General features: G+C 50.8%; 9 protein-coding genes across 9 annotated transcripts; 4 read left to right on the plus strand and 5 right to left on the minus strand.

The window, feature by feature from the left end:
• Positions 1-766: 766 nt before the first annotated feature.
• Positions 767-3,875, plus strand: PV09_01433 (uncharacterized protein). The gene is made up of 2 exons (XM_016354322.1): positions 767-1,258; positions 1,310-3,875. The coding sequence occupies exons 1-2, from the start codon at positions 1,161-1,163 to the stop codon at positions 1,836-1,838; spliced, it is 627 nt and encodes a 208-aa protein (XP_016217334.1). The 5' UTR covers positions 767-1,160; the 3' UTR covers positions 1,839-3,875.
• PV09_01434 (uncharacterized protein) lies at positions 2,078-3,875 on the minus strand. The gene is made up of 2 exons (XM_016354323.1): positions 3,597-3,875; positions 2,078-3,541 (listed from the first exon to the last, which is right to left on the minus strand). The coding sequence occupies exons 1-2, from the start codon at positions 3,602-3,604 to the stop codon at positions 2,089-2,091; spliced, it is 1,461 nt and encodes a 486-aa protein (XP_016217335.1). The 5' UTR covers positions 3,605-3,875; the 3' UTR covers positions 2,078-2,088.
• A 334-nt stretch (positions 3,876-4,209) lies between these two features.
• PV09_01435 (gamma-glutamyltransferase) lies at positions 4,210-6,172 on the plus strand (the record flags this gene model as incomplete). The annotated part of the gene is made up of 3 exons (XM_016354324.1): positions 4,210-4,455; positions 4,506-5,335; positions 5,395-6,172. 3 exons carry the CDS (start codon positions 4,210-4,212, stop codon positions 6,170-6,172), a joined length of 1,854 nt encoding a protein of 617 aa, XP_016217336.1.
• A 489-nt stretch (positions 6,173-6,661) lies between these two features.
• Positions 6,662-7,399, plus strand: PV09_01436 (uncharacterized protein; the record flags this gene model as incomplete). Its single annotated transcript, XM_016354325.1, has 1 exon — positions 6,662-7,399. The coding sequence occupies one exon, from the start codon at positions 6,662-6,664 to the stop codon at positions 7,397-7,399; it is 738 nt and encodes a 245-aa protein (XP_016217337.1).
• A 3,083-nt stretch (positions 7,400-10,482) lies between these two features.
• PV09_01437 (uncharacterized protein) lies at positions 10,483-12,056 on the minus strand. Its single transcript, XM_016354326.1, has 4 exons — positions 11,904-12,056; positions 11,674-11,830; positions 11,587-11,613; positions 10,483-11,522 (listed from the first exon to the last, which is right to left on the minus strand). The coding sequence occupies exons 1-4, from the start codon at positions 11,928-11,930 to the stop codon at positions 10,726-10,728; spliced, it is 1,008 nt and encodes a 335-aa protein (XP_016217338.1). The 5' UTR covers positions 11,931-12,056; the 3' UTR covers positions 10,483-10,725.
• Positions 12,057-12,206: 150 nt separating this feature from the next.
• Positions 12,207-14,860, minus strand: PV09_01438 (uncharacterized protein). Its single transcript, XM_016354327.1, has 2 exons — positions 14,225-14,860; positions 12,207-13,913 (listed from the first exon to the last, which is right to left on the minus strand). Exons 1-2 carry the CDS (start codon positions 14,540-14,542, stop codon positions 12,438-12,440), a joined length of 1,794 nt encoding a protein of 597 aa, XP_016217339.1. The 5' UTR covers positions 14,543-14,860; the 3' UTR covers positions 12,207-12,437.
• A 1,738-nt stretch (positions 14,861-16,598) lies between these two features.
• On the minus strand, positions 16,599-18,249 carry PV09_01439 (uncharacterized protein). Its single transcript, XM_016354328.1, has 4 exons — positions 18,028-18,249; positions 17,427-17,971; positions 17,320-17,369; positions 16,599-17,262 (listed from the first exon to the last, which is right to left on the minus strand). Exons 1-4 carry the CDS (start codon positions 18,149-18,151, stop codon positions 16,701-16,703), a joined length of 1,281 nt encoding a protein of 426 aa, XP_016217340.1. The 5' UTR covers positions 18,152-18,249; the 3' UTR covers positions 16,599-16,700.
• A 10-nt stretch (positions 18,250-18,259) lies between these two features.
• On the minus strand, positions 18,260-22,457 carry PV09_01440 (uncharacterized protein). Its single transcript, XM_016354329.1, has 14 exons — positions 22,188-22,457; positions 22,024-22,135; positions 21,770-21,791; positions 21,676-21,693; positions 21,613-21,625; positions 21,271-21,466; positions 21,125-21,212; positions 20,928-21,073; positions 20,726-20,876; positions 20,521-20,676; positions 20,413-20,471; positions 20,232-20,360; positions 18,845-20,176; positions 18,260-18,792 (listed from the first exon to the last, which is right to left on the minus strand). The coding sequence occupies exons 1-14, from the start codon at positions 22,260-22,262 to the stop codon at positions 18,560-18,562; spliced, it is 2,730 nt and encodes a 909-aa protein (XP_016217341.1). The 5' UTR covers positions 22,263-22,457; the 3' UTR covers positions 18,260-18,559.
• A 137-nt stretch (positions 22,458-22,594) lies between these two features.
• PV09_01441 (uncharacterized protein) lies at positions 22,595-24,179 on the plus strand. Its single transcript, XM_016354330.1, has 4 exons — positions 22,595-22,751; positions 22,803-22,985; positions 23,037-23,395; positions 23,485-24,179. Exons 1-4 carry the CDS (start codon positions 22,693-22,695, stop codon positions 23,628-23,630), a joined length of 747 nt encoding a protein of 248 aa, XP_016217342.1. The 5' UTR covers positions 22,595-22,692; the 3' UTR covers positions 23,631-24,179.
• Positions 24,180-25,140: the final 961 nt, after the last annotated feature.

The raw sequence follows: 25,140 nt of genomic DNA on the forward strand, positions 1-25,140 counted from the left end.
GGAGGGCGTGTGGAGAGGAACAGCGGCCGTTTCGCAGGTGGCGTCACCTCTGGATCCGTTGCTCTCTTCACATGCAAAATCAATCGAGGCCCAGGTCGCGTCGCCGTTGTCTGGCCATCGGACACGTGCGGCAGCAGCAGCAGCCAAGTTCGCTCAATTGCCAGCACTGCAAGCACACGTTCTCGTGATGCGCACCGCCCAGTCGCGCGCGCTGCGAGCCTCGTGCGTGATGCCAGATCCTCTCGGGGCCGTCCAACTCGCCGCGATGCCGCCGAGGGCGCGGTGGCAACAGTCGAGGGTTTGGCTCTGGCCTGTCATGGCAATTGCCGCGCCTCTGATTGGCCGGTGCATCACGTCCAGTGCATTATTCTCCCTCCGTCGCTCTCGACACGGCTTCACGACAAACTGGGCCCCAGCAGTCTCTGGTCAGCCTGCACAGCTTCGAACACGAGCGAGCTCAACATGCGCGCGGCTTCGGCCTCGTTTGACCCGGGCTGCCCAACCCGAACCTCCTTCCGTCTTGACACGGGTTCAATCACGATGCACGTCGTTCCCTGTGCTGCTGCAGTACGAGCCGCACGTATCGCCGCGCTTTAAGCCGACGCCGCTCCTCGGGAGAATCGCATGAACGAGTGTACCTTCTCGATGTTGGACAACATGGCTGTAGCCGATCGCCCAAGGATGAGGAAGAGCCGAAGCGTGAAGCGCCCGAGTCGTCGGTGCCTTGCAGCCTTGTCGAGATTCGCACCGCCAGCCAGCCAAACGTGCCAGTGCCGAGGACGGAATCGCCGCTTGATCCGTCGTCTCTGCCTAGGGCAATCTCGTACACTACCCAGTTCTTGGATCACCAGACCTTGCACGTTTCTGGACCTGATCTTTTCGCGGTCAATGAGGCTTGGACACTGCTTTGCTCCTGCGGCGCAAACATTTCAACTTCCTACATGAGAAGACAGAACACCAGGAACGCCCCTCTTCACTAAAGCTGCGTAGCCTGGAGTCGTCCCAAGCCTTGCTGGTACAGCTCGTTCTGGTGTGGGGCAGTGACCCTGCTCGTCATTCGTCATAATTCATAGTGTACCCCTCCAGCGAAGAGCAGAACGGCAGAGAGGCTTCAACAATCACATTTGGTTTTAGTCCAAACACAGACAGCGCCCGTTACAATGTCTCTCAATCCGAAGTTCGCTGGCCAAAAGCTGGTCGCCGGCGTCTCGCCCAAAGCCATCCATACGCTTGAGGTGTACCTGGACTATGTGTGCCCGTACGTCCAGCTTTCTGTGCGCTCTCCGGCACGCTTCTGACCATCCACCAGCTTCTCGCGGATCATGTTCACGCGTCTGTACCAGAACATCCTGCCCATCGTCCAGACGAAATACGCCGGCCGTCTCCAGGTCATATTCCGACAGCAGATCCAGCCGTGGCATCCGTCGTCCACCCTGGTCCACGAAGCCGCCGCTGCCGTTCTGAAAGTCAACCCGGACAAGTTCTGGGAGTTTAGTGCGAAGCTCTTCGAAAAACAGACGGACTTTTTCGACCTCGCAGTCGTCAACGAGACGAGGAACGATACCTACAAGAGACTCGCCAAGCTTGCAGGATCCGTTGGCCTGGACGAAAACGCGATCTACAAGTTGCTCGAGATTGGCGACAAGCCAGCGGCGGACGGCTCTACAAACTTCGGAAACGCCGTCACAAACGACATCAAGGTTATGGTGAAGACCAATAGGCTCGTGGGCGTTCACGTCACTCCAACCGTCATCTTCAATGGCGTTGTCGAGAATAGCATATCCTCAGCCTTCTCTCAGGAGCAGTGGGAGGAGTGGCTGGAGAAAAACGTCGTGTGACTCCAGTATAACCAAGGTGGAGGCGAGACCAAACGTAACCGCTTGTGAACCGAGATTTTGTGTCGTGCTGCTGTTGCTCACATTGAGATGAGGCGCTGTTCGCAACTTGTTACCTGATGTTGGCACACCCCATGACGGCACGTAGAAGTGACTTGGATCCTTGACGCTCCTTACTTTTAAATAAAACAAATCAGGTCGTGAGAGTTGTGCAATACGACCACGCTGACCATGTTTCGTATGCTGTTTTCATTCAATCCCACCAAAAGCTAACACTACAACTGGGACTTAGGCTGCGGACGTAATGCCACCAGCCTCTGGGTATAAAAAGGCATTCTCCCTGTCCAAGAATGCCTTCGACGTAGTTTGCGTCCGCGAATTTCGGGAACGTCCTAGCAAAAACCTCTTTTTCAATAGCTTGATCTGTCGGCGCTGCCTGTCTATTTAGATCGTTGCATGCCGGCTCAAGGCTTCGACCTTCCAAGACCTTCATTGCCATGTCAACGTCGACCTCGCTGGTGTTGCTCATGTCGACGTCCCCTTCCTTCGATCGTGGGTACAGATTTTCAGTCTGACACGGAGGGTACAAGCGCACGTATTTACTACCAAAGACCTGAGCGAGAATGTTGTGGTGCGGGTCTGTGTGCAGCGGCGAGATGGTGTGGGCCGGGCCAATCCAAACGTTGAGCATGATGTTTCTGTCAAGTGCGTCGTCGTCGCCGTCGGCCTCCTCTCTAGATCCGTCGTCGCTCTTTTCTGCCCTCTGCGGCTCGGGCACCGTCGCATAGCAGAAATCCGGAATGGCGATGTCCGCTCGCAGCTCAGGAATCTGCGCGAAGAGGTCATGCTGTGCCAGGTACCCCGTCTTTCTCTCCAACAGCGACGTCTGCGGATCTTGAAGCATGTGACTGACGAGGAACTCCCCAAACGGCATGATCTTCTGGCCCCAATCTTCGTCAGTGTAGCTCCTTCCAAGTTCCACGGGCACCAAACGTCTGCCGCCAAGTGTGCGGGCAAGCAAGTGTTGTGGATTTGACCACTTCCTATCCTCCTCGCTAATAGCAGGCCAAGGAACCAGTGCACCAGTGATGATGAATGGCACAGGCCCTTGCTTGTTATTCCTGTCATGATCTTGATTAATGCGCAACTGAAATGCCGGTAAAGAGGCGATGCTCAGTCTTTCCATGGGTTCTAGTAACTCCAGTTGTGAAATGCGTGCTTGGGGAAAGGACACAGAAATCGCATGCTCAATTTTTCGGCGCTTTCGGAATCCACTCGCTTCTTCCTCCTCCGCAGGGCGAGCGGAGACCTGAGTTGGTTCGATGTATTCGTATCGATCTATTTTAGGCTGTGAAACTTGTTGTAACCAGTGAAACAAAGACTGGATGGCCTCATATCGTCTCGGAGCCCCGGTCAGGATGATGGCCATATCAAGTAATTTCACCACGTCTGACAACCAATCGTCACTTTCGAGGGCGAGAATCTTCCACAGCGCTGCGTCCGTGTACAATCTCCGCCAGCACTCCGGAACCTCTCGATACGGAAACGCATGCAGCTTCTCGTGAGCGAGGGAAAGCACGTCATCTGCGCGATGTTTTATTATCGACAGCGGAGCAGGACCACATTCGAGAATTGGATCATCTGGGTCATACTTTTGCACAAGAATCTCGGAAATCTTTCTCTGCAACGTTGATCTGCACTCAGTCCTGCATACCATGTTAAGAATGCAAAAATGACAAATGAGCTGGAGTAGAGACTAACAACTCCATCTGCTGTCAAGGTCTGTTAAGCTACGTTAGGGCCACAGCCGCGTCGACATTCGACATAGCGAAGCAAAGATTTGATTTAGCGATGATCAGTTTTGAAGGAAATGCTGGAACAAGCACGGAGGATTGGTCCCGTGTATGTCTTAATCTGTGATTGGCTCAAAATATCGTGGCCACTTCAGTACTTCACATCCGTCCCGACCCTGCACAGATAAATAGAAAGCACATCTGACGGCTGTACTGGTGGTTATCTCACTTTGATTTTACCGTGTTATTTTGGCTTTGCGATGATGCCTTCAGGTGGCTCTCGATACGATCCCCTCGGTGCGGATCTGAGGATGCCGGCAAAGTGGAGCATTACAAGGGAGCTTCTTCTTGCGTCAGGATTATTCATTAGCAATCGATTTGCAGTTTACCCACTCACACTTAGTTACTTATTCAATTTATGCATTCCTCTTGACCTTCCTTTTTCAGTCTTGTGACAGTTGACGGGACAGAACTTGCCGTGATCGGCTTAATGATGTCGCGAGTCAATCCAGTCACTGTTTGACTGTGACGCACCGTTATCGTGGAAAGTTTGCAGTGTAAACTTGCTCTGCTCGCAGATTATGCTTGTCAACATAACCCGGAAGCTGTTTAGACCAAGATCCATTGCATCTCGAACCATTGCTACAACCATGATAGTGAATGCGACAAAAGCCGAGGACGTTGTTGGCAAGGTGGAAGACCTGAAGTTCCAATACTTTCCTAGTCGACGAAGCGTCGTATATAGCACAAACGGCATCGTGACATGTACGGAACCATTAGCCGCCGAGGCCGGGGTCCGCGTCCTCAAGCAAGGAGGAAATGCTGCTGTTCGTGCCCCAGTCAACCTGGATGCGAAGACATGCTAAGTATACTTTAGGACGCTGCAGTAGCGGTGGCAGCGGCAATGAACGTGACAGAACCTAGCATGACGGGTATCGGAGGAGATTGTTTCTGCTTGTTCTACAACGCAAAGACCAAGAAGGTACACGCACTGAATGGGTCAGGCAGAGCTCCGGCGCATACATCTCTTGAAGGCCTGAGGAAGGATTTGAGCGCCTTTGGGCCAGTTCGCAGTATTCCTACGGAAAGTGTGCACGCAGTCACAGTGCCAGGAGCCGCAGGAGGCTGGGTCGATGCGGTGGAGAAGTTTGGCAGTGGCAAGTTATCGATGGAACAGATCCTCAAACCTGCCATCGAGTATGCTGAAGATGGGGTTCCAGTATCTGAACTCAGTGCCTATAATTGGAGGCAGGGCGAAGCGCTTCTCAAGAAGGCGTCTCCTAATGGAGCGGAAATGCTCAAGAAGGATGCAAACGCGAAAGATGGCTGCAGGGCGCCAGGTCCGGGCGAAATAATGAAGAACCCCACAATGGCGAACACGTTTCGACTTGTAGCCAAGCATGGCAAAAAAGGGTTCTACGAAGGACCGGTTGCAGAAGCAATAGTCCAGGTCATATCGGATCTTGGAGGACACATGACCCTGGAGGATCTGAAGAGCCACGCCCAAAGGGGCAGCGAAGAGCCAGAGCCCATAAAGCTGAACTACAGAGGCCAAGGTGTGAATGCTGAGCGGGGAGGAGTGAATGTATGGGAACATCCGCCCAACGGCCAGGGCATCGTGGCATTGATTGCACTCGGCATTTTGGAGCAGCTTGAAAAGACAGGAAAGATAAGAAAATGGACGAAAGAGGATCATAACTCCGTTGAGTAAGCAAAAAAAAAAAGCGATAGTTGGCACGAGATGAAGAGGTACTGATGTGAAGCAGGCACCTGCACGCATGTATCGAAGCATTGCGCATTGCATTCGCGGATGGACGATGGTGGATAGCAGACCCAGCTCTCCAGAACGTTCCGGTGCGAGGATTGCTCGATCCAGAATATCTAAAGAAACGAGCGGAACTATTCAACCCTGACAAGGTCTCGGACACTGTCAGCCATGGTTCGCCAGCGCACAATCACAGTGACACGGTCTACTTCGCTGTGACGGACAAAGACGGCAACGGTTGCTCCTTCATCAACTCCAACTACGGGGGCTTCGGCACGGCCATCGTGCCAAAGGGCTGCGGCTTTACATTGCAAAACCGGGGCGCAAACTTCGTGCTTGAGGAGGGCCATCCAAATTGCTACGCGCCAGGGAAGCGACCGTATCACACCATCATTCCGGCCATGATTACAAACCCGGACGACGACTCACTGCATGCCGTGTATGGTGTTATGGGTGGATTCATGCAACCCCAAGGCCACGTACAAGTTCTCTTGAATTCGCTCGTCTTCGGCCTAAACCCGCAGGCGGCTTTGGACGCTCCGCGATTCTGCATCGGCGGCAGCTACGAATTGGACGATTTGGTGTTGCTGGAGGAAGGAATCGCACCGGAAGTGGTGGAGGGCCTGAAAAAGCTCGGCCACCATGTACAGGTGAGGACCGGCTTGGAGCGAAGCGTGTTTGGGCGTGGTCAGATCATACGCACGCACTGGGACGAGGGCCAGCTTGTCTATACTGCCGGCAGCGATCCGAGAGGAGACGGAGCAGCCATGCCGGCATAATCGGCGTTGCTGAGAAAGACGCGTGCTGCAACAGGCCCATTTTGTATCGTATTGGATCAGGATGCACGTCAATATAGCAGCATGGCCCGAAGTTACGCTTTCCGTGGTCGAAGGCATTCCAGACGCGGGTTTCTGGACGTCTTCGTCGAGGATGACAGCAGAAGTATTGTCCCATCTATGAACAAGGTGAAACGTCTAAAACGGACATAAGATTTCACTCCATTTCTTTATATTTCTTTTCTTTTTCTCCACAATTTGTTCGACGATCTTGGACGAGCGGGAATGTACGGCGTGCGTCTGGTTTGGAATCACCTACAACATTGGTACAGCTTTTCAAGTTGATAGAACTAAACTAAAACTAGTGATGCCGAAGTCGGCAAGCCCGTCTGCACCGCATCCAAAGTAGAGGTTTGAACCGAGAAGCTCGTTATATTCAATTACATCCAGCAGCGTACCGGCCGGGGCTTGAAAACATCATACGAGGTCTACATGGCAGGAATGGATGTTGATGTAGATGAGTCCATCTCTCCGCCCGCGGACGAGTCCATCGACCAGAAGGCAGCAATCCAGTACTGGTCGTCTGTCAGTGCCGACAACGCCGGTGTTCTGGGAGGCTACCCGCAAGTATCCCGTGTCGATCTCCAGGGAAATGCGACTTTTTTGGCCAAGCTGCGGCGAAAGAGCTCAAAATATAAGCCTGGCACGCGGATCTCTCGTGTGGTTGATTGCGGTGCTGGCATCGGCCGTGTCACTGCGGGTTTCCTGTCCAAGGTCGCAGACGTGGTGGACATTGTCGAACCCGTAAAGCAACTGACAGATGTGATTACGGAGGGCGAGAGCTTCAAGGAGATTCGAGACAGAGGTGGGATTGGCAAGGTGTACAACGTTGGCTTGGAAGAGTGGACGCCAGAAGTCACGTACGACATCATTTGGACACAGTGGTGTTTGGGCCAGCTTACAGACGCCCAACTCATCGATTTCTTCTCACGAGCAAAGTGTCATGTCCACGAAGGCGGCTGGATTGTGGTCAAGGAGAACATGAGCACCGACGCGAAGGGCAACGACATCTTTGATGCGACCGACAGCTCGATCACGCGGACGGACGCAAAGTTCAGGCAGATCTTCGAGAAGGCCGGGCTGAAGATTGTGGCCACGGAAATCCAAAGGGGAATGCCAAAGGAGTTGTTCCCGGTGCGAAGTTATGCACTGCAACCCAGAGCCGGATGAGAGGGTGGCACTAGTCAACAGTTCACAAACAGCTCGACCCGTATCACAAGACGAGAAGCCTGCACGGAGGCCTTGAAGACGAATCCACAACTTCTCAAACCTTGGGAGGCACGAGAATGATCGAAGATCACCACCTTTTGCTTGTACTCATGGCGAGGAGTTCGGATCCCTGCCTGGTGGAGTGCAATGATTGTATGTGGTCGTCACCAGCGCAACAAGATTGCAAACAGGACTGGAATGATATATATTGTCTTGTATGTTATGTAGACGGCAAGAGAACAAACACGTACTTGTCGGCGATGTTGTCAGCACCGATGCTCTCTCAGAACTCGTCACGGCCACATTGTTCTGTGAGACAGGATAGGTAGCCATACCTGCAGGGCATGAAACGTCGTCGACGATGAAAATCAAGACATGAAACCTCTCCCGAGTATGCTCGCTACGTGCACAATGCGAAAACAACGTCCGGCTGGACGTATCTTGGCTTGCACCAACGTGTGGACCGACGCGGCGAAGGCTGAGCCGGGCAGGACGAAGCAGGCGAGGAAAGTGCAGAGCAGCGACAAGTACATCCGTGAATGGTTCTTTCCTCGTTCTGCAGGCGCAGTGGAGCCGGCCGTGGCTGGACCCTGCAGCCGCCGCAGTCCCTACGCAGCGTGAGTGGCTCAGCCATGGCATTTGGCACCTGTTTTTAGCCTTCGTGGCCCCCACTAGAGTCCTGCTTCCTCACCCTTTGTGTATACGGTTTGTTCAGACGCTTCAAGCACCGTGAAGACAGTGCCAGCCGTGCGGACGAGAAATCTCCCTCTCTCGGAAACTACGGGACTGCGTGCCGCAGGACCAATTTACCAACTACCCCACATATCTCAGACTGCTACTGCAACCACAACGCAGCCACAGTCGTCTTCTTGGTTTCAGACAGCCGCGCCTGTAGGCCCGCCTGGATGTCTCGAAGATTGAACACCCCTAAGTCCAGACTTTCTCTGTTGCTTTAGACTCTTTCACATATCAGGCTTGAAATCATGAAGAAGTTTGGATTCTCCCGTAAAGAGAAGGATGGTGACCGGAGCGGCAACTCGTCCCCTGCGCCGTCGGCAAACCCGTATGCCGTCAACCAGCCCTCGAGCGACGCCTACGCGAACCCGCCGCCGTACAGCGGAGGCAATGACCGGTATAGAGCAGAGAAGACTCCCGCAGTGACCAACGAGAGGTACGGTAACACCGGCGGCTATGGCCAAGGTGGCTACTCTGGTGCGTCACGATACGGAAATGGGCCCTCGCCTGGAGGCAACGACCCTCCACAGTCTAGATACGGAAGCGGTGGCTATGGAGGACTTGGCGCACCGCCGGCTCCAGGGGGCAATAATCGCTACGGTGGAGCACCGAATGGACTACCATCAGGTCCTGCTCCTGGCGCCTCACGATACGGAAGTGGTCCAACCCCAGGCGGCAACGAGCCTCTGGGTGGATCTAGGTACGGCGGTGGAAATCAGCCACCGAACGGCTCCAGATATGGCGGTGGAAACGAGCCTCCTAGCGCATCGAGATACGGAGGGGGAAACGCGTACGGGGATGCTGGAGCAAAAGGCAACGCACCATCAGCAGGCGCCAACCGATACCAAAACAACTATGGTGATAATCAAGGGTATGGAGCGCAGCTCGACGAAGAGCGCAAACAGTCCGAGTGGGAGTCGGGGAGGGGCCAAGGCGGGGCTCAAGGCTATGGTGTGGTATGCTGGAATCCAAGCCTTCTTCGTGATTGCGTGCTGATGTTCTCCTCAGAGTTATATTTGATCTTATAGCACCCTTTTGACGCTATATATTTTTATCTAACGAGCTACAGGCTTATCAAGATCGTCAATTGACAGCCGAGGAGCAAGAGGAAGAAGATGTCCAAGGTATGACTTCCTTGTCTACTGTTGAGGAGCATATAGATCCTATCCACAAGCGATTTCGGTGCTAGGTAATTCCGACGAGCACGACGCTTACTCTCTTTTTCTAGGTATTAAGAATGAGATTCGAGCGATCAAGCAACAAGATAAGCCTCCCTATACACCCTTTCGCTCCAGCAGAGCTGACCCTTCTTATACATGTTAGCTCAACTCGCAACGCTCTACGTATTGCCCAGATGTCTGAGGAGACTGGAAGAGCGACTCTCGAGAGACTTCAGCAGCAGGGCGAGAGGATACACAACACGGAACGGAACCTAGACCTGGCGTCAAATCAGGTGAGTAGTATATCACTCTATCTTACAAGAGACTAATTACTGTATCAGAACCGTCTTGCTGCTGAGAAGGCTAGAGAAATCAAGACTCTGTAAGTAATTTGCTCCCAGAGACTCCACGTCGGTCTCTCGATTACGCTGCGCAGTCTCGGGGCTGTTGGACAATGACACGTTTCTCGGCTTGAACTAACGTTTATTGTAGGAATCGTTCGATGTTTGCTGTACACGTGAAGAATCCTTTCACATCAAAACAGCGAGTTGCCGAACGTGAGGCAGAGGTCTTGCGACAAGCACAGGAGGACAGAGAAAGGCGTGATGCAACTCGAGCTGCCGCATGGGGCAGCCAAGAAAGGGCTGCTCGCGTTAATATGGAAATGAACAAGGGACAGACTGGACCGAAGAGCAAGACCTCTCTTGCTGAAAGGGCCAAATATCAATTTGAAGTAGGCCTTTGAAATCCAACCCTTCTCGTCGTAGCCCTTTCAAAGGCATTGATTGCTGATACATACCTTTTTACCAGGCCGACTCCGAAGACGAAGAGATGGAGAATGAAATAGAGTACGTTAGATACCCTATTCGAATAGAACATAGTCACTAACAGAATGTTCAGTAACAATATAGACCTTGTGAGTCGGCCGCTGCGTTCAACAGGAAACTTTTGCGAAACTGTGCTGACCATCACAATAGCTCGCAGGTGCGGCAAGCCGCATGAAACTGATCGCGGGTGCGATGGGATCCGAAATTGAATCGCAAAACAGACACATCGACCGTATCGGCAGCAAGGTTGACAAGGTAGACGACGAAATTGCTTTGAACAGAAGCAGATTGGACAGGATCAAGTAGACTTGCGGACATGCGAGTTCAGTTGGCATGTGGAATTTCTCCTAGTCTTGTCTCTGCGCATGGATTGGCAGGACCCGTAGCACAGTCCCCTTTACCGGGCGTTCAATTTGGACAATAGGGCTATGATAGAATAGCAACAGACGAAACCTTATGGTTTTGGGGACTCATCAACGCCTTCAGAGCTGTTTATGAAGTGAAAAGTTTCATTTATCTCTTGTCAATTCTGAAGTGGAAGTGGACAACAGCTTGGAGCGAGTACTCATATTCTCGAAGCTGCTTCCAAGTCTTCCTTGGTTAACTCGTCTCCTGGTTTTCTAATTGGCCCTAGCCTTCCTATCCTGAGCAGCCTGCCAATCATGTCCTCGTCCCCGAAGTGCGAATTGTGCTCAAACTCTGGCTCCTCGTCATACGCTTGCCTAGCCGCATCGACTAGAATGCGTGCCGTCATCCCGAACACCCTGAACCGCTTCATGGTGTCCTTGGCCTGCCGCACGGCTGTCGCTGCGCGCGGAAGATCCCGGTAGGGAAGCGAGGTTGAGCCGAGCGCGGGCGAGGACGAGGACTGCGGCTTGGACCAGGCGACGGTCTGGCCGGCGACGGGCACGTAGAAGTTGTGCATGCGCCACCGGGATTCGTGCCAGTCTGTCCACATGCCCTGATACCACTGGGCGGGGAATCCCGTCGCCTCAGCGCCGACGTCCTCTCCGGCGTCGGTGGACCTGTGCTCGATGCGCTCATCGGTCTCGCGGAGGAAGTTGTGGAACGGCGCCGAGAAGACTGCGGCGACCTCGCGGGCGTCCAGCCTGGGGAGGAGCACTTCCTCGGCAGAGGGTATCGGCTTGTCCTTTGGCCAGTCGTACGAAGGGTTGGGCGAAATGTACGCCACGCATGGGCGGACGCCCAGTTCGGTGCGGGCAAGATTGCACGGCATCTGGCACAGCTCCTCGATCTGGTACGGCGCGGGCAGCTTGTTGTCTGACAGGGGGAGGCCGATCTCCTCGTATGCTTCGCGACGCGCCGTTTGAAATGGTGTTTCTGTGAGGCTATCCGCCTTGCCTGGCAACTTCTGTGTCAAAGAAAGTTCGAACAGGTAAGTATGGTCGCAGCATGCCCGACTCACCTCCAGGAAGAGCAGCCTGTCCGGCATCTGTCAAGAACACGGGTCAGCGTTTCAAGGACATTTCTTCACGGCTGTTGCATTCCATACAAGACTTGAGTGTCTTGGCTCTCATCGTGAGCACAACTCTGAGCTCCCCATGCTTGTCCGCATAAAGCAGGATCAACACGGCCGCCCTCCGCGTTAGCGGAAGCGAATAATACTGTGTCGGTGGCGGTACGTAGCTGCGCAACCGCGCAATAGCGGCCTGCTCGAATGAAGAACATCAGCATCGGTACGGGCTTCCTCGGATGTTAGCAGTAGGAGCCGGAGGAAAGTACCGCATGCGCAGGCTTGAGGTTAGCCATTCTTTGTCAGGCCCATGCCCATCTTGGGGGTGTCCAAGTCATTACTTATGATTCTGCTTAGATCGGACAATAATTTGATTTTAAGGAAATACTATGAAGCGAAGCGATGTTACGAGCCGGATGAAGTTTGAACTGAGTTGTGCATAGTGGGGGAGGGCATGACGAACAGCTACCTCGGTCCGTGCATGTACGTCAAAGATCACATCTGTGCAGAGGGATTCGTAACGACAGCGTCTTGGCAATTCACGTATTTTAAGTGAAAATTTGGCACCTGAGTATATATTTGAGCCGTCTCAGACATTCATTGTGTTTTATCTAGCGGCAGCTGAATGCTCATTCTATGCTGCAATGAAGGGCCCGTTGCTATTTTGACCCGGGTATCAAAGCTACCATGTATCCCACCAGCGCCTCGCCAATTAACGAAATCCGTAGTTCATCGCTTAACGAAGGCAGTTTGCGATTGAAATATTATGAAAAACCTGTCGCTTCTCTTTCAATTTCCTTTCCTCACTGAATATACGCCTCTGCTGGAATCGCATCCTTGTGGCTGGCGAATGCAGCAAGTGCATCCTGGTATGACCATCCAACCTGTTCCAAGCACATAACTGAGTACTGCATATTCATCCCTGTAGCTTTTGAAACCTCCAATGCCATCATCTCCTTTTCCTGCGCTTCATTCATTGGAGCAGAATCTTGAGGTTCGGGCTGGTATGCTTCATAACCTCCATAAGCTCTTACGGTAAGCGAATCTGAGATGACACGCACTCCATTGGGTCCGCCAGGTCCGAGCACAAACGTGCGATCGAAACTACGGAGTTTGTTGTTTTGCGGTTCTTCGAACTCGCCATGTGCTGTGATGACCAAACCATTAACACCTCCAGGCGCTGCACCTGTGGGGTCGGGCAAACCAGGCTGTGGTCGACATTCGAGCAGCCATTTCTCAGGGCTGCTTGCGAAATCAGGGTGTCGTGTTGCTGGCAGCTCTGCAAATACCTTGGCAATATCACCTGGGCCGCGGTAACTTCGTCTTGCCCGAGCGTTGAGGTGATCAAGTTTGAGCAAGTTTCGACTGTGCTTAATATAGTGGGTCCATTCGTTGCCCTGGGGTTTTGGCTGTGAGGGATCCTTCAAAGCTCGAGTATTGACTTGCACTTGAAACGTCGAATTCTCATCGTAATAATATTGCGCCAAGCCATTGCGATCATTATCGTAGCCTGCAAAGAAGGTTTTGAGGAATTGCTCTCCGATCCCTCCTTGGTCATCGAAGCGACCTGGCTGAACTTTTGGTGGCCCTTTTTTCGCTCGAATGGCTTCTAGCTCAGCCGCTGGAATCTGCAAGAGGTCTATGCTATGCAATTTTGGGTACCATTTGATGAGTTGGACCTTGAAATCGGGGACTTCTTGTTCTATGGGATTGTTCGTCAGGATGATGTGTTCGAGCTGTCGAAACTTGTGTCGCCACCGCTGCAAGTCGCGCATCTCCGAGATGCTGTTATTATGAAGGTCGAGGTTCTTGAGCGCCGGAAATGTGGATGCTAGGTACGTGACCATAGACACATCCTTGAGCTTGTTGTTTGCCAATGACACGGAGACGACACCGTCTTCTTTGGCTTTGGCTGTTGTGAAGACGTCGTCGCATATCTTCATTAAGACCTGGAATGTTTTGGGTGTGATCTCCATCACACCAATCTTGTTCAGGTCTGGATCAGACCCTAAGCTGCTAAGATCCAGCACTTTATTGTCCACACTGTAGCGTCTGGCCAGCACGCCCTTGAAAATTTGTCGAACTTGAGACGCGTCTCCGAGATCTGGGCCAGAGTTGTTGCTTTTGTTGAAGGAAAATGAGGAGCGACCACCAGCCTGAGCATCGGCGAGGGTGATCTTGAGATTTGCTCCAGCGAATTCGTAGCCATTGATGCTCAAGAACGAGCGCACATCGTCTGAGCTGATGTTTATGATAAGGGTGTCGCCGTCGACGGTGGTCTATACGCCCGATTAGTATCTGACTGTTTACCTTGTACTTTTCCCAATGTTCGCTGCGCCTAGCCGGAGCCAGCTCCATAACCCGAGGACATCCCCGTCTTCCAGGCGACATGTTCGACTTTTGATCTCATATATATGTTGACGGCCTTGCAGAAGCCGGCGCCGTGGTAGATCGTTGTTTGATGCGCTGAAGAGTCATTGTGCCTTCAGATGGTAGTCGGTCGCATATGGTTTTAAGGGCGGTACGATCGAGCGCAGCAAGCATAAAAGGAGAGGACATCCTCAACTCTTCACCCCAGGGTAAGACGAACCTTGCGTATCCGTACGGCATGCTGCTTTGTAATTCCTTTGCCCTTATTGTGTTTCTTGCTGGATATGCCAGCACGTCGCTCCAAGAAGGAGGTGAGGGCCGACACGCCTCCGTCGTTGTTGGATGCAGCCTTGGAACTCCGCCAACCTGTTACATGGAGCTGAACGGAAGAAGATGTGGGTGCGGAGGCGGGTCGAGCATCTCGCATTGCTACCTCTCGAGTCTTGGACAGAATGTCCTTTTTTGCATCTCGGTTGCGGTTGTTCGCAGGTCCCTTAGCAGGTCCTCGCTGCGGCCGTCTGTTGGTAGGAACAGCCATGGCAGACGACGCCAACAGTAGGCAGACCTGATCAAAGCGAGTGTTTTCAGGTTGGTGATTGTGCTTGTGTTCGTGTTGGTAGAGGTTGTGGTGAAAACGACTGGGTACGCAAAGGCGAGAGCGAGCAGGCAACAGGCGCTGTTGTGATTTCGAACGGGGATGCGCCTGCGAATACGCCTGCGCTTGTTCTGTGATTGCTTGTGGAACGGTTGAGATAGTAGACTTAGTAATGAGTGGTAATGCGGGCGGGTTGTAGTTGAAGAAGTGAAGGGTTCATGGAGCCGCAAGCAGAAAGTAAATAGCCAGGGCGAGGCTTTGTACGGGCGAAAAAAGAGGCTGCGTCAATGGCTCACTCGACTTGGCTGCACCCAAACAAATCCGAGCAGGCAGGCAGCAGGCAGTCAGGCACCGAAGCAGGTACGGCCAGGCAAGCAGACAGTCGGCAGGCAGAAACGACCAGCCACCAGCCACATCTTGGATCTCGAGCACTGCTGATTACCACCAAGAAAGTGCGGCTTCATATTTGGGCAGGTTATAATTTATTTCCGTACAAGTTTGCCTCGACGAAGTTCGTCTCTTCATTCGGAACACCTTCACATTCTGATCATGAGACTGCGGCCGCAGATCACACCAGGAGGTATCCTCCGTTCGTAGCTACAACCTCGCCAGTCAGAAACCCGTCTTTCATGCAGTATACTAAGCATTCATTGTCAGCATTTAGCTCGTTGGACTCAATAACACTGCTGGGGAAAGATGGAGCAAACTCACAATATGCCTCGGCCGTGTCCTCAGGCCTACCCAGGCGCTTGACCAACGTCTTCTGCTGATACATCTCCTCCGCCTGCTTCGACAGACCCGAAAACAGCTCCGTCTTGATCGCTCCCGGTGACACGCAATTGAACCGCACAGGAGCAAGATCTACGGCGGCTCCAGCAGTAAACGCCTCCGTTGCTCCCCCAGACGCTGCTAGCACTCCCCAATTCGGGCCGGGTTTTGCAGCGTTCACCCCAGACGTGATAGTGATGCTGCTGTCTGCTGACTTCTCCACGTACTGCGGAGCCATTTTTGCGATGTACATGGACGTCATCAGTCGGACTGTGAGTCGCTGGTGGAACTTCTCCGCCGTCAGCTCGGATATGGGCACGAGCTGAAGAGCATCGCCTGCTGTGTGAACAATATGGTCAAGTTTTGTTTTTCCCCCGTCTGTGACCGCGTCAAACAGCCCCTTGATGTTGGCTTCCTGGTTCGCGGCGTCAGCCAGGTTGCAAGCATGAATGTGAACTCTCTCTTTGGGCAATTCGGGATATGCAGTTGTCAGTCGCTCCACCGTCTTCTCAAGCTTGGGCGTATTTGATCCAGAGATGAAGACCGTAGCTCCGTGCTCGAGGACCGCCTCAACTACGCCGAAGCCGATACCCGAGGTGCCGCCGAAGACTAGGATACGCTTTCCTTGAAGTTTGTTGATATACTTGTATGGCATGATGGTGCTAATTGCTGACTGCTGTTCACGGGTTACGGTCTGTCAGTGATGAATTTAAACGAATAAACACTTTCTTATTGTCGGGCAATCCTAATGCATTTCGAGAATGCAGCATGTTTCTATATAGGCGTGCCCCTTCATGGGGCGGAGTTAACGGTCGTATCGTGTTCATCTCTCCCATGACAAACATTCCAAAGGTTCTCTGACCATCAGTTTCGTTAGTTCTACTCTACAGCTCCACACAGGAGTTAAGGCTACAGTCCGACCAATAAGATGTGTTCTCTTCGGTGACCCGGCACATTACTTGGACCTGACGATACTTCTCGCCAAGCATCGGTGCTCAAAGTCCCTCCGAGCCAATCAAAACTTGCTCAACTGTCCCTAGCGCCACGGATGTTGATCAACAATTCTGAGCTGGCACAGCTGTGGACGACGATTCTAATCAAAGGTAACATGAAAACCGCGGCCTGTTATGACTTCGATGGCCCAATTCTGTTGTTCAGACACGCTTCCCACTCGAGATTCCAGTATGTGAGATTAGACACAGGTGAAAATCTGCACACTATCGGAGTCGAGCTACTGCACAATTTCCGATGCAATTTAATATCTACAGTCTAATGATTGGTATATCATGCTGCCTATCTTGTTCCACCTTGGCCAACATACCCTCCAGAACTCTCAAGCCGTTTCAATGGAGTCAAAAGACCCACGTCTCAACATGTCTTGTAACGCAACGTCGCTCTCCAATTTCTTATACCCTTGTCCTTTATGCCTTCTCACCGCGCACACGACCCCAAATGTCACGGTTAACAAGAATCCGAGCAAAAGAGCTCCGGACACCCAGACTCTCCAGCCTCTCAGACAGCACGGGTACCAGGACATGTAGATACGCACTGCCCATTCCATCCAACTCTCTATGTGAGGATGGTCGGGAGAGAGTCCTTTCCGGACGAGCTGCTTAGAAAGTGGACCTGTAGGCCCAGTCTGGAATCGCTTTATCTTGAAATAGGGAACTGTCATTTGTCGAGGGTCACTGTCTGGGTATTGCTTGTCGCCCCACCGTCCATTATAGTGTAAGAATGACGTGAAATTCGAATCTGTGTCTGTTTCGCTTGGTAGAAATCGTCTGGTCAGCTTGAAGCTGTCGGGGTCAAGGTGGAAAAAGTAGGCAGACTGCACAGGATCCCAGCGCGGACCAGCGTCGCAGTAATCTATTAGTACGCTATCATGCACGTGTTTTCTGCTATAGAGTCAGCCTCCGGCGAACCCAGTGTTGCAGTTTTGAATTGTCAATTACCCCGTTCTTGCGTAATTAGCATGCGAACCCAAAGCGCTATAGACTACAGGCTGCGGACAAAGTCAATGATACCATGCTTGAGAAGAAGTGCAATCGACGTGGCGCACCCTATTGTCGACCTTCTCGACCTCCTTGCTCTCCCAGTCGTAGACCTTTCCGCTGGTATGCTGACTGTAGTAGATGCCCACAGGCATGCCATCCCTAAAGCGGATCATATTGTTCTCCCAATCGCCAACATGGTCCCCGAAATGCATCTTCTTCTCCTCGTCGGTCAAGTCGAAGAGCGAATCGATAGGCTCGAGAACCTGCGTGATGTTGCTGCCGCGGTCGTATGAATAAAAGTAGAAATAAAACACGTCGACGTCCCGAGGGCCTTTCTCAACCAGAATTACGCAGCAAGCAGTTGACCGGTGTAACTTCCCGTCGGCATCAGGCACTTCGCCCATGATCCACTCCGGCATAAGCGTGACATCGTCAGCTGAAGTGAGCGACACCTCATGACCGAATTGGTTAAGAATCTCAAGATTATCCAGTCCTAGTTCCGGTAGGCCGAAAAGTGGCTCGAAGTCCAGAGCTGGAGTCGTATGCCGTATGTGCTGGAGAACATCGCTCGGCCTGAACGGGTCTTCGGAATGCAACCATATCAAAGGTGCTAACATAGGTCATATTTAGCAAAAAGCTTGATTTCGGTTGCAAATGGTACCTTACCATATTTGAGCGCAAAATCGGGCACTTTGTCGTCCAAACTTGGGTTGGCTTCCACGGTTTGTAGCGCGAGAAATGTTCCCATGGATATCAAGGTCACCGCAATCCAAGACACGCCATTTGCCATCAGTCAAGCTCTAGCTATATCGAATGGAATTTTTCTATGTTTTTATAAAACAGACAACGCATCCCATGCCCTTTTTGCTGAATGATCATGAAACTTGGCTAAAATGTAAAGCACTGTAATTCTATCGCGGAATCATCGGCAACCTAAAGCGACGCACAGACTTCACCCTAATGAATTGCCAGTTCAACTTTCGCAATTAGAGCTCAAAATGCGTGATACACATAAGGCCTTACTGTTCAGATTTTCTTACTTGGTTCTCAGCTACTGGAATATTTCTGTGATTATAAACTATCAACCCTTTCCATTTTTGACGCCTATGTATGCCCCGGCGCCATCTCTAATGGCTGCATCGTTCTTTCGTTATTGCAAATGCTGATCATGAACATCCGCCATTGTCCACACAAGTGTTTAAGCAACGCTGCCAATGATCAACGGTGCGACGCCCTCCTCCTCTGATCTGCACTTAATCTGCACGGTAACCCCAGTCTTTGCGGAGTAAGCCATTCGAACCATGGCAGCCACCTTGCCGCCAGTAACGGTCTTGCCATAGAGCTTGAGTGTGTGCGTGCTTGTATTCATTGGAATATCGGTGCCCTCGAGTGGTTGTAGAGATAAAGCCTTGGCTAGTTGTTCAACTGCCTCTGTTTGCTTGTTAGGATAATTAACGTAGTGACCTTGGAATTTGAAACTTGCCTGCTATGCTCTTCATGTTGCTCAGCTGGAGCGTTTCTGAAGCCTCCTCACCATTCGATTGTTCCCACACGTTCTCGAACGAACCAGCATATGCGGGGACAACGTAATCTGCGCCTGTGAGATCTAGGTCTTCCACCTGATACTCATCCTCGTAACCCGCCTCTTCTGGCTCATTAGTCGTTGGATCGATTTCCTTGCTTGTAAACTTGAGTATATTCGAGAATGTTGAAGCGGCGAACGCAGTTCCAGTCTTCTTGAATGCCACGTACACAACACCAGGCTCATTCGTCTTCAAGGCGGCAGCTGGGATGATGAAATCCTCTTCAAAGGCAGATTCCTCTTCATCTACTGGCGTTGAGACAACGGTAACATCTGTAAGTACCGTGGCATCCAAAGTATTCTTGATATCGAATTGTAGGACAACTGCCTCTTTGAAAATGTGCTTGACAACCGAGACAACATACTCCGTTTCCGATTCTGTGAGTTCGACTGGCAAGCTTGATTTGAGCAAATTGCCGTATGCCGCAATTTCCGGAATGCGCTGCAGCTCTTCGGCATATTTTTGTTGTGCTGCATTGGCAGCAGCGGCGCTCTGCTCGGCACTTGGTTTCGAGCTTTTAGGTCCAGCAGAAGGTGCCTTAAGCGTAGGAGTAGCCGCGGTAAGTTTCTTCGTCCTCTCCTCAGCATCCGCTTGATCCCTACTGACGACAGGGACTTTGCTCAAGTCGAAAGGCTGCTTGAAGGTTTCGGGATCAGCTGTGACGTACATGACCAGTTGATGCTCAAGCACTGGTAAGGAGAACATGGAATCATTCCTCAAAAAGCGCTTGGCCATCTCTTGATCCTCAGAGTCGGCAATCAATCTTAAGTTCAGTGCAGCTCTATCTCGGCATTCGTCATCAGTGTCTCCGAGACAGCGGGTGAGCAAAACCCGAATGCTTTCTCGAAGCTCAGGATTGCTGAGGCCGAACTTTCCGAGAGCTTGAACCGCTGCAGCTCGCACGACTGCATTCTCAAGACTTATGCGGTTGTAAATGGTCCTGATGAACTTGGATGGGGAGTCAGAAAGAGGCCCTTCCTGACCAAGGAGGTGGAGGATTCTTGTTGCAAGCTTAGAGTACTCGCAATCTTCGATGTACTCGCTGAGAATTGCCAAACAATCTTTTTTCGACTCGGGAATGAATTTTATCAAATCGAAAAGCGCCTCGACTATCGCGCGTTTGTATTCAAAACCACCTTCCTCACGGAGCGAAGTTCCTAGGAAGGTTGCCATTGCAGCTTGCTTCGCTGGGTATTTCAGTGCGAGAGTGCGGATAGCTTCGACGACAGTGACTAGAGGTTTATTAATATAAAAAAAATATAAACGTCCAAATAAATTATCACGTACCCTTTAGAGAATCTTCAGTCTCGCTCAACAGGCTTGTCACCTGCTTGAGGAGTCTATCTAAAGAGCTTTCTGTGCCAGTTCGCAACAAAGTTGTAATTGCGAATGTCGCGATAGAACGATTCGAGCTTGCTACGCACGGTAAGCTACATAATCTAGTGGATCAGAGCCTCATTCTCCTTACTTATTAGGCTTTCAATATCCTGGTTAGCTGCCCTGACCGCCTCCGGCTTGAATTGCGCACTTGTAATCTGATTAGCATAATGAAAGCCCATTGCATTGAGCCACATACAAGGTATTGAGAAGTCTGATTGCGCTAAATTTGGTTACGTTGCGGGGTGATGTCAGGAACAACTGAAGGACGTGGATAACGTTTTGTGCCTGCGCATCTGGTAGATCCGGGAAGTTTATCAACGCTTTCGCTGCCTCGAAGTTCACCATTTCACTCCTGAATCAACTATTAATGAGACTCAAACATCTGCAGTCGACATGCTTACTTGTGTCTGAGAAAACTGTCAAGTAGAGTCATCATCGGCGTCTTCATGGATGGTTCGTCGTTTGCGAGTTTGGCTGCAAGTCGAACAAGGATCACAGTTGCAGGAGCTGACTTGATCGCGCCGGGTTGCGAGTATTGCTGAAGCATTTTGACTGCATGTCCATTAGTGTACGAACATACTAATTGGAACATTCAATTCCTACCAAGAGCCATTCGATCCGTCCTTCTCAGCTCGTAAAGGAGACCAATGGCGAGGTACTGGGCCTGATAGCTCGATTGAGGTGGTACCATAGCCGAGCTTCCTCCAAAGCTGAACATTCCCCCAGTACTTTTCCCGCCCTCGATAGCGCTAAGATGGACTCAGTGACCACTCACTCATGTCAAAATGTCGCAAAATTACCTGGCAATTTCATTTGTCCATCTTCGAACAAGATCCTTCGCAATTGGAAGCAGATGGTAGCTGGATGCCAGGGCGGCGGTCGACACACCTATGATAGACTTTTGTCAGGTTTGAAATATAATTTTTATGCCGAGAGATGTAAGTACTTGGGTTTTTGTCAACTAAAGCTGTCTTTAGAGGTCTTTCAATAGCTTGGGCAGTCGAGCCATCAATAACCCGAATAATGGCACGAACAGCATTGGCGCGGTATATTACGTCACTGCTTACGGCCATATCCTTCATAATACTAGATGTGATCATGATGATATCTTCGGCAGATCGTGTCAACTCCTTTAGGACCACCTATTGACATTGTGAGTAACATCACGTAAAAGTCCTCTCGCGCATTTTATTTCATGCTTTGCGGTGGAGCCTGCAGTACAAATGGGATAGATGAGAATATCCGGAGCGGGAATACGATGGTTCTTCTTCCTAGTAAGTGGACTTACATAAGACATTTGCCTATAAACAGATTGTTAGAGTGACTATGTCGGTATGACTTTCCAACGTACCTTAAGCTTGGATCCTTGCTTTTAAGCTCCCAAGTTAGTTATTCTATCCGTATAGTGGTACACGCCTTTGCTCGTATTGCATCTAAATGCTCACCTAGAGAAGAGCTTCGATATACCTGTTAAGTATTAGCTATTGGCATCATCGTCATCTGAGAAGTATATGTTGGAACTGATTCTTCACCCACCACCCTGTGAGCTCAGGGTGCTATGCCAGGGTCCTCCATCGAGATATGTACGTGGAGTCCTTCTCCCAAATACAATTTACAAAGGTCTTCTATGTGTAAGGGTAGTACTCTAAGCATAAATTTAGTATCAGCCCCCGTTGTATATATGCTCGTTACGCACTGCCGAAGAATAAATTGGTGGCTTCGTTGGAGTTGTAAACTTCTCCCTGCATGAGGAGGAGCGAGAGTTTCGTGAGAAGGACTCTACAGCGTCTTGGGCTCACGGGGCTGGTATTCTGTTGCCATGTCAGTGCAGCTCTTGTCCGACAACCACCAGTTTCCACATACAAAAATCCGTGCCTCTTGCAACACCTGCATACGGTCCATTTTGACCGCCCCAAGATCCTCATCTTTCTTCTCCATATCGCAAGGTGTACCAATTCCGTGATATAGGTGGATGGTATACGTATTCGGGGGAGGGAGGGGTCGCCAGCATACGACGAAGAAATAAGGAATTGCACCGTCGCCGTTCGAAGGTCGGCTTGTTGCGTCCCTTTAGCTGCGAGAACGGTAGCACTGCGCTCGTTGTCGCAAAGGGAATGTCGTTGTAGATTTGACCACGATTGAGCAAGCATTATTCTGGATTAAGGCCATGGTGGTATGAATATGCACGAGCCACATTCGCAGGTGTGGCGCATGCACCCATACCCAATTGGGAGCATTACGAAGTTTCAATATGGTAGCCTCTAAGTTGAGTTACAGCTTGCACACAGTCTACCATCAATTCATCGAATTGGCAACTTGTCGGCCACAGTGAATGAGTTGACCCGCGTGCGTTTGCGTAGGTTTAAAAATGAACATGGCCGACGTCCCCATCCAAGTTGACGTGAACCCGAATGAGGACACAGAATGGTGAGTGACAGACGAAAGGGTCTGAAGATCATTTGTTCACCTTCAATGCAGGAATGACATTCTACGGAAACATGGCATATTACCGGAGAAGCCTCCATCTCCAACGCCGATGATAGAGGAAGCTCTCCAGGAAGCGCGACGCTTAGCTCACGAAAATCGTCTCGAAGGAAAAGACCTTGATGAGCTTGCCGAGCTTGAAGATGAAGAAGATGAAGATTTCCTCGAGTCTTATCGGTATGATTTAAAATCAGATAACCTGAACCCCAAGATCTCACTGATGACCAGGAAAAAGCGAATGGCTGAGCTCTCGACATTAAGTAGCAAGTCCATCTATAACCAAGTATATCCTCTACAGAAAGTAGATTGGTCGCGTGAAGTCACGGACGAGTCGCACAAAGCCTTTGTGCTAGTTCTTTTGACATCATCGCATGGGACGAACACCGAATCCCATCTTATGATTGAGATATGGCGTGAGCTGGCACGAAGGTTTGGCGATATTAAATTTTGTCAAATTCGAGGTGATTTGTGTATCGACGGCTATCCAGATAGAAACACACCTACCATACTTATTTACAAAGATGGGGACATCAAGAAGCAGATCGTCACGTTACGTGAGCTCAGAGGTTCACAGACCACTTCTCGAGGTGAGCATCTTTTTTCCTTCTCCCTATACCGTGCATGGATCACCACAAAGCTAAGTTATCGTGACATAAGTCGCTAACAAGGGTCTTAGATATTGAGAATATATTAATCGATAGTGGAGCACTCAAAATAGGTGACCATCGATTGCATAAGCTTGACGATGACGCAGCACCTATACGCCAAACAGGACAAAGTGCTTCCGCCAAGGACGGAGACGAAGACAGCGATTGGGACTAAGACCTGGGAGGATGAAGTCTTCTTGAGAAGTTGAAGCTCGACATTCGATTCCAATTTCGACGAGATTTATGCCTAAATCTGCGTAGATCCCGGACTTGACGTGCGTTCTCATTGATTGCAGCGATTGATGAGGAAGCGAGACGTGTCTGTGGCGACAATCTTGCTGCATGCTCTGATGTAAACCGCGAGCTTTCATTACCAATGGTAGAGACGTGATTTGACCTAAAACTAGTTCGAAAACTAGAATAGGATCCAACCTTTGTCGGACTTTTTCTCTAAGCGCTCTATTGCACCAGCTATTCCGCAACGATAGGCGTGGATAGTCCTTGGTAGCAAAGGGCCAGCTGGGCTATGTGAATTCACGCCATTCCGAGATCTGTAGTAGAATAAATGCACAGCGCATGGTCACATGTTGCCTCTTCGCTTGGTGCTTATTCAAGGCATGACGAATCCGCAAGGTCTTGGCAGACGCATCCAAGCTTTTTCCAAGATCTCAACGTGCATCACCTCTGTCCGTCATCTCGAATCTTCAAAAGATACACATTATGTGCTTTCAAAATGCTTCTATGTCTACTTCACTCGTCCCGCAGCTTATGACGCTCTGTTGCTTGCTTGTCTCTGTTCCTTACATATGATCATATCGTGTCAGATAAAGGACGGTTTCGGAAGCGTTTTGTTATTTGTATGTCCGTGCTGTATTCGCCTCGAGACGAAGTAATTCTATCTTGAGTTGCGAGATGCCATTGTTTTCGTCAGGCCCCCTCAATCATGCGGTATGTGTGTATCGTTGACATGCACTGAAATTTGTTCACCGTCTCACTAGCCTCATCGTAATGCCATTCTATAAACATTATTGATATGTGTAACACGCCCTCTATGAGTTGAATCTGGACTGCCAAAGAAAATGCAAGTACGCCAGTGCGCTTCCAGAAGATATTTTTGGCTTTGTGACAGGATTGCTGCGCTGTGGCACTGTAGACAAATCTAGAGAAGTTGTCGCTCAAGCCGTCTTATATTCGATTTGAATCGAGAGTTGTGGTAATTGGGCAAGCGAGAAACCACCAGAGCCCTTGGATTCGATACGATCGTCGGTCGCTCAAAAACAAAGTAGTTAAACAGTCGGTGTGAACCCAAACCACAGTTTGCTGGTTTCCAACGTCTCTTCTGCATAAGCGATTGTAAGCCAAACTGGATGCCACCTCTTCATTCGCAAGCCTGATCTTCATCTGCATGAGCGGAACAAAACCCTAGAGGACATGCAAGTATAGGATCATACGTTTCAAAGCTAAGCAAAGGCATGTCCCACATGCGACGTTTACTCCGGATCTGTATGGCTCTAAACGAGAGCATCGGCGCTTTCCAGAAGCTGTTTTGACGTCATTACTTGAAGCATGGCTTAAGAGAATGGATGATATCGCCACACATTGCGTGAATATTTTCGGGCCATCTTTGGACGACACAAGCTCGTACGCTGTACCAAGCATGCAGCTCCCGCTGACACACAGAGGGA

This window comes from Verruconis gallopava, assembly GCF_000836295.1.
Source record: "Verruconis gallopava strain CBS 43764 unplaced genomic scaffold supercont1.4, whole genome shotgun sequence".
NCBI lineage: Eukaryota > Fungi > Ascomycota > Dothideomycetes > Venturiales > Sympoventuriaceae > Verruconis > Verruconis gallopava.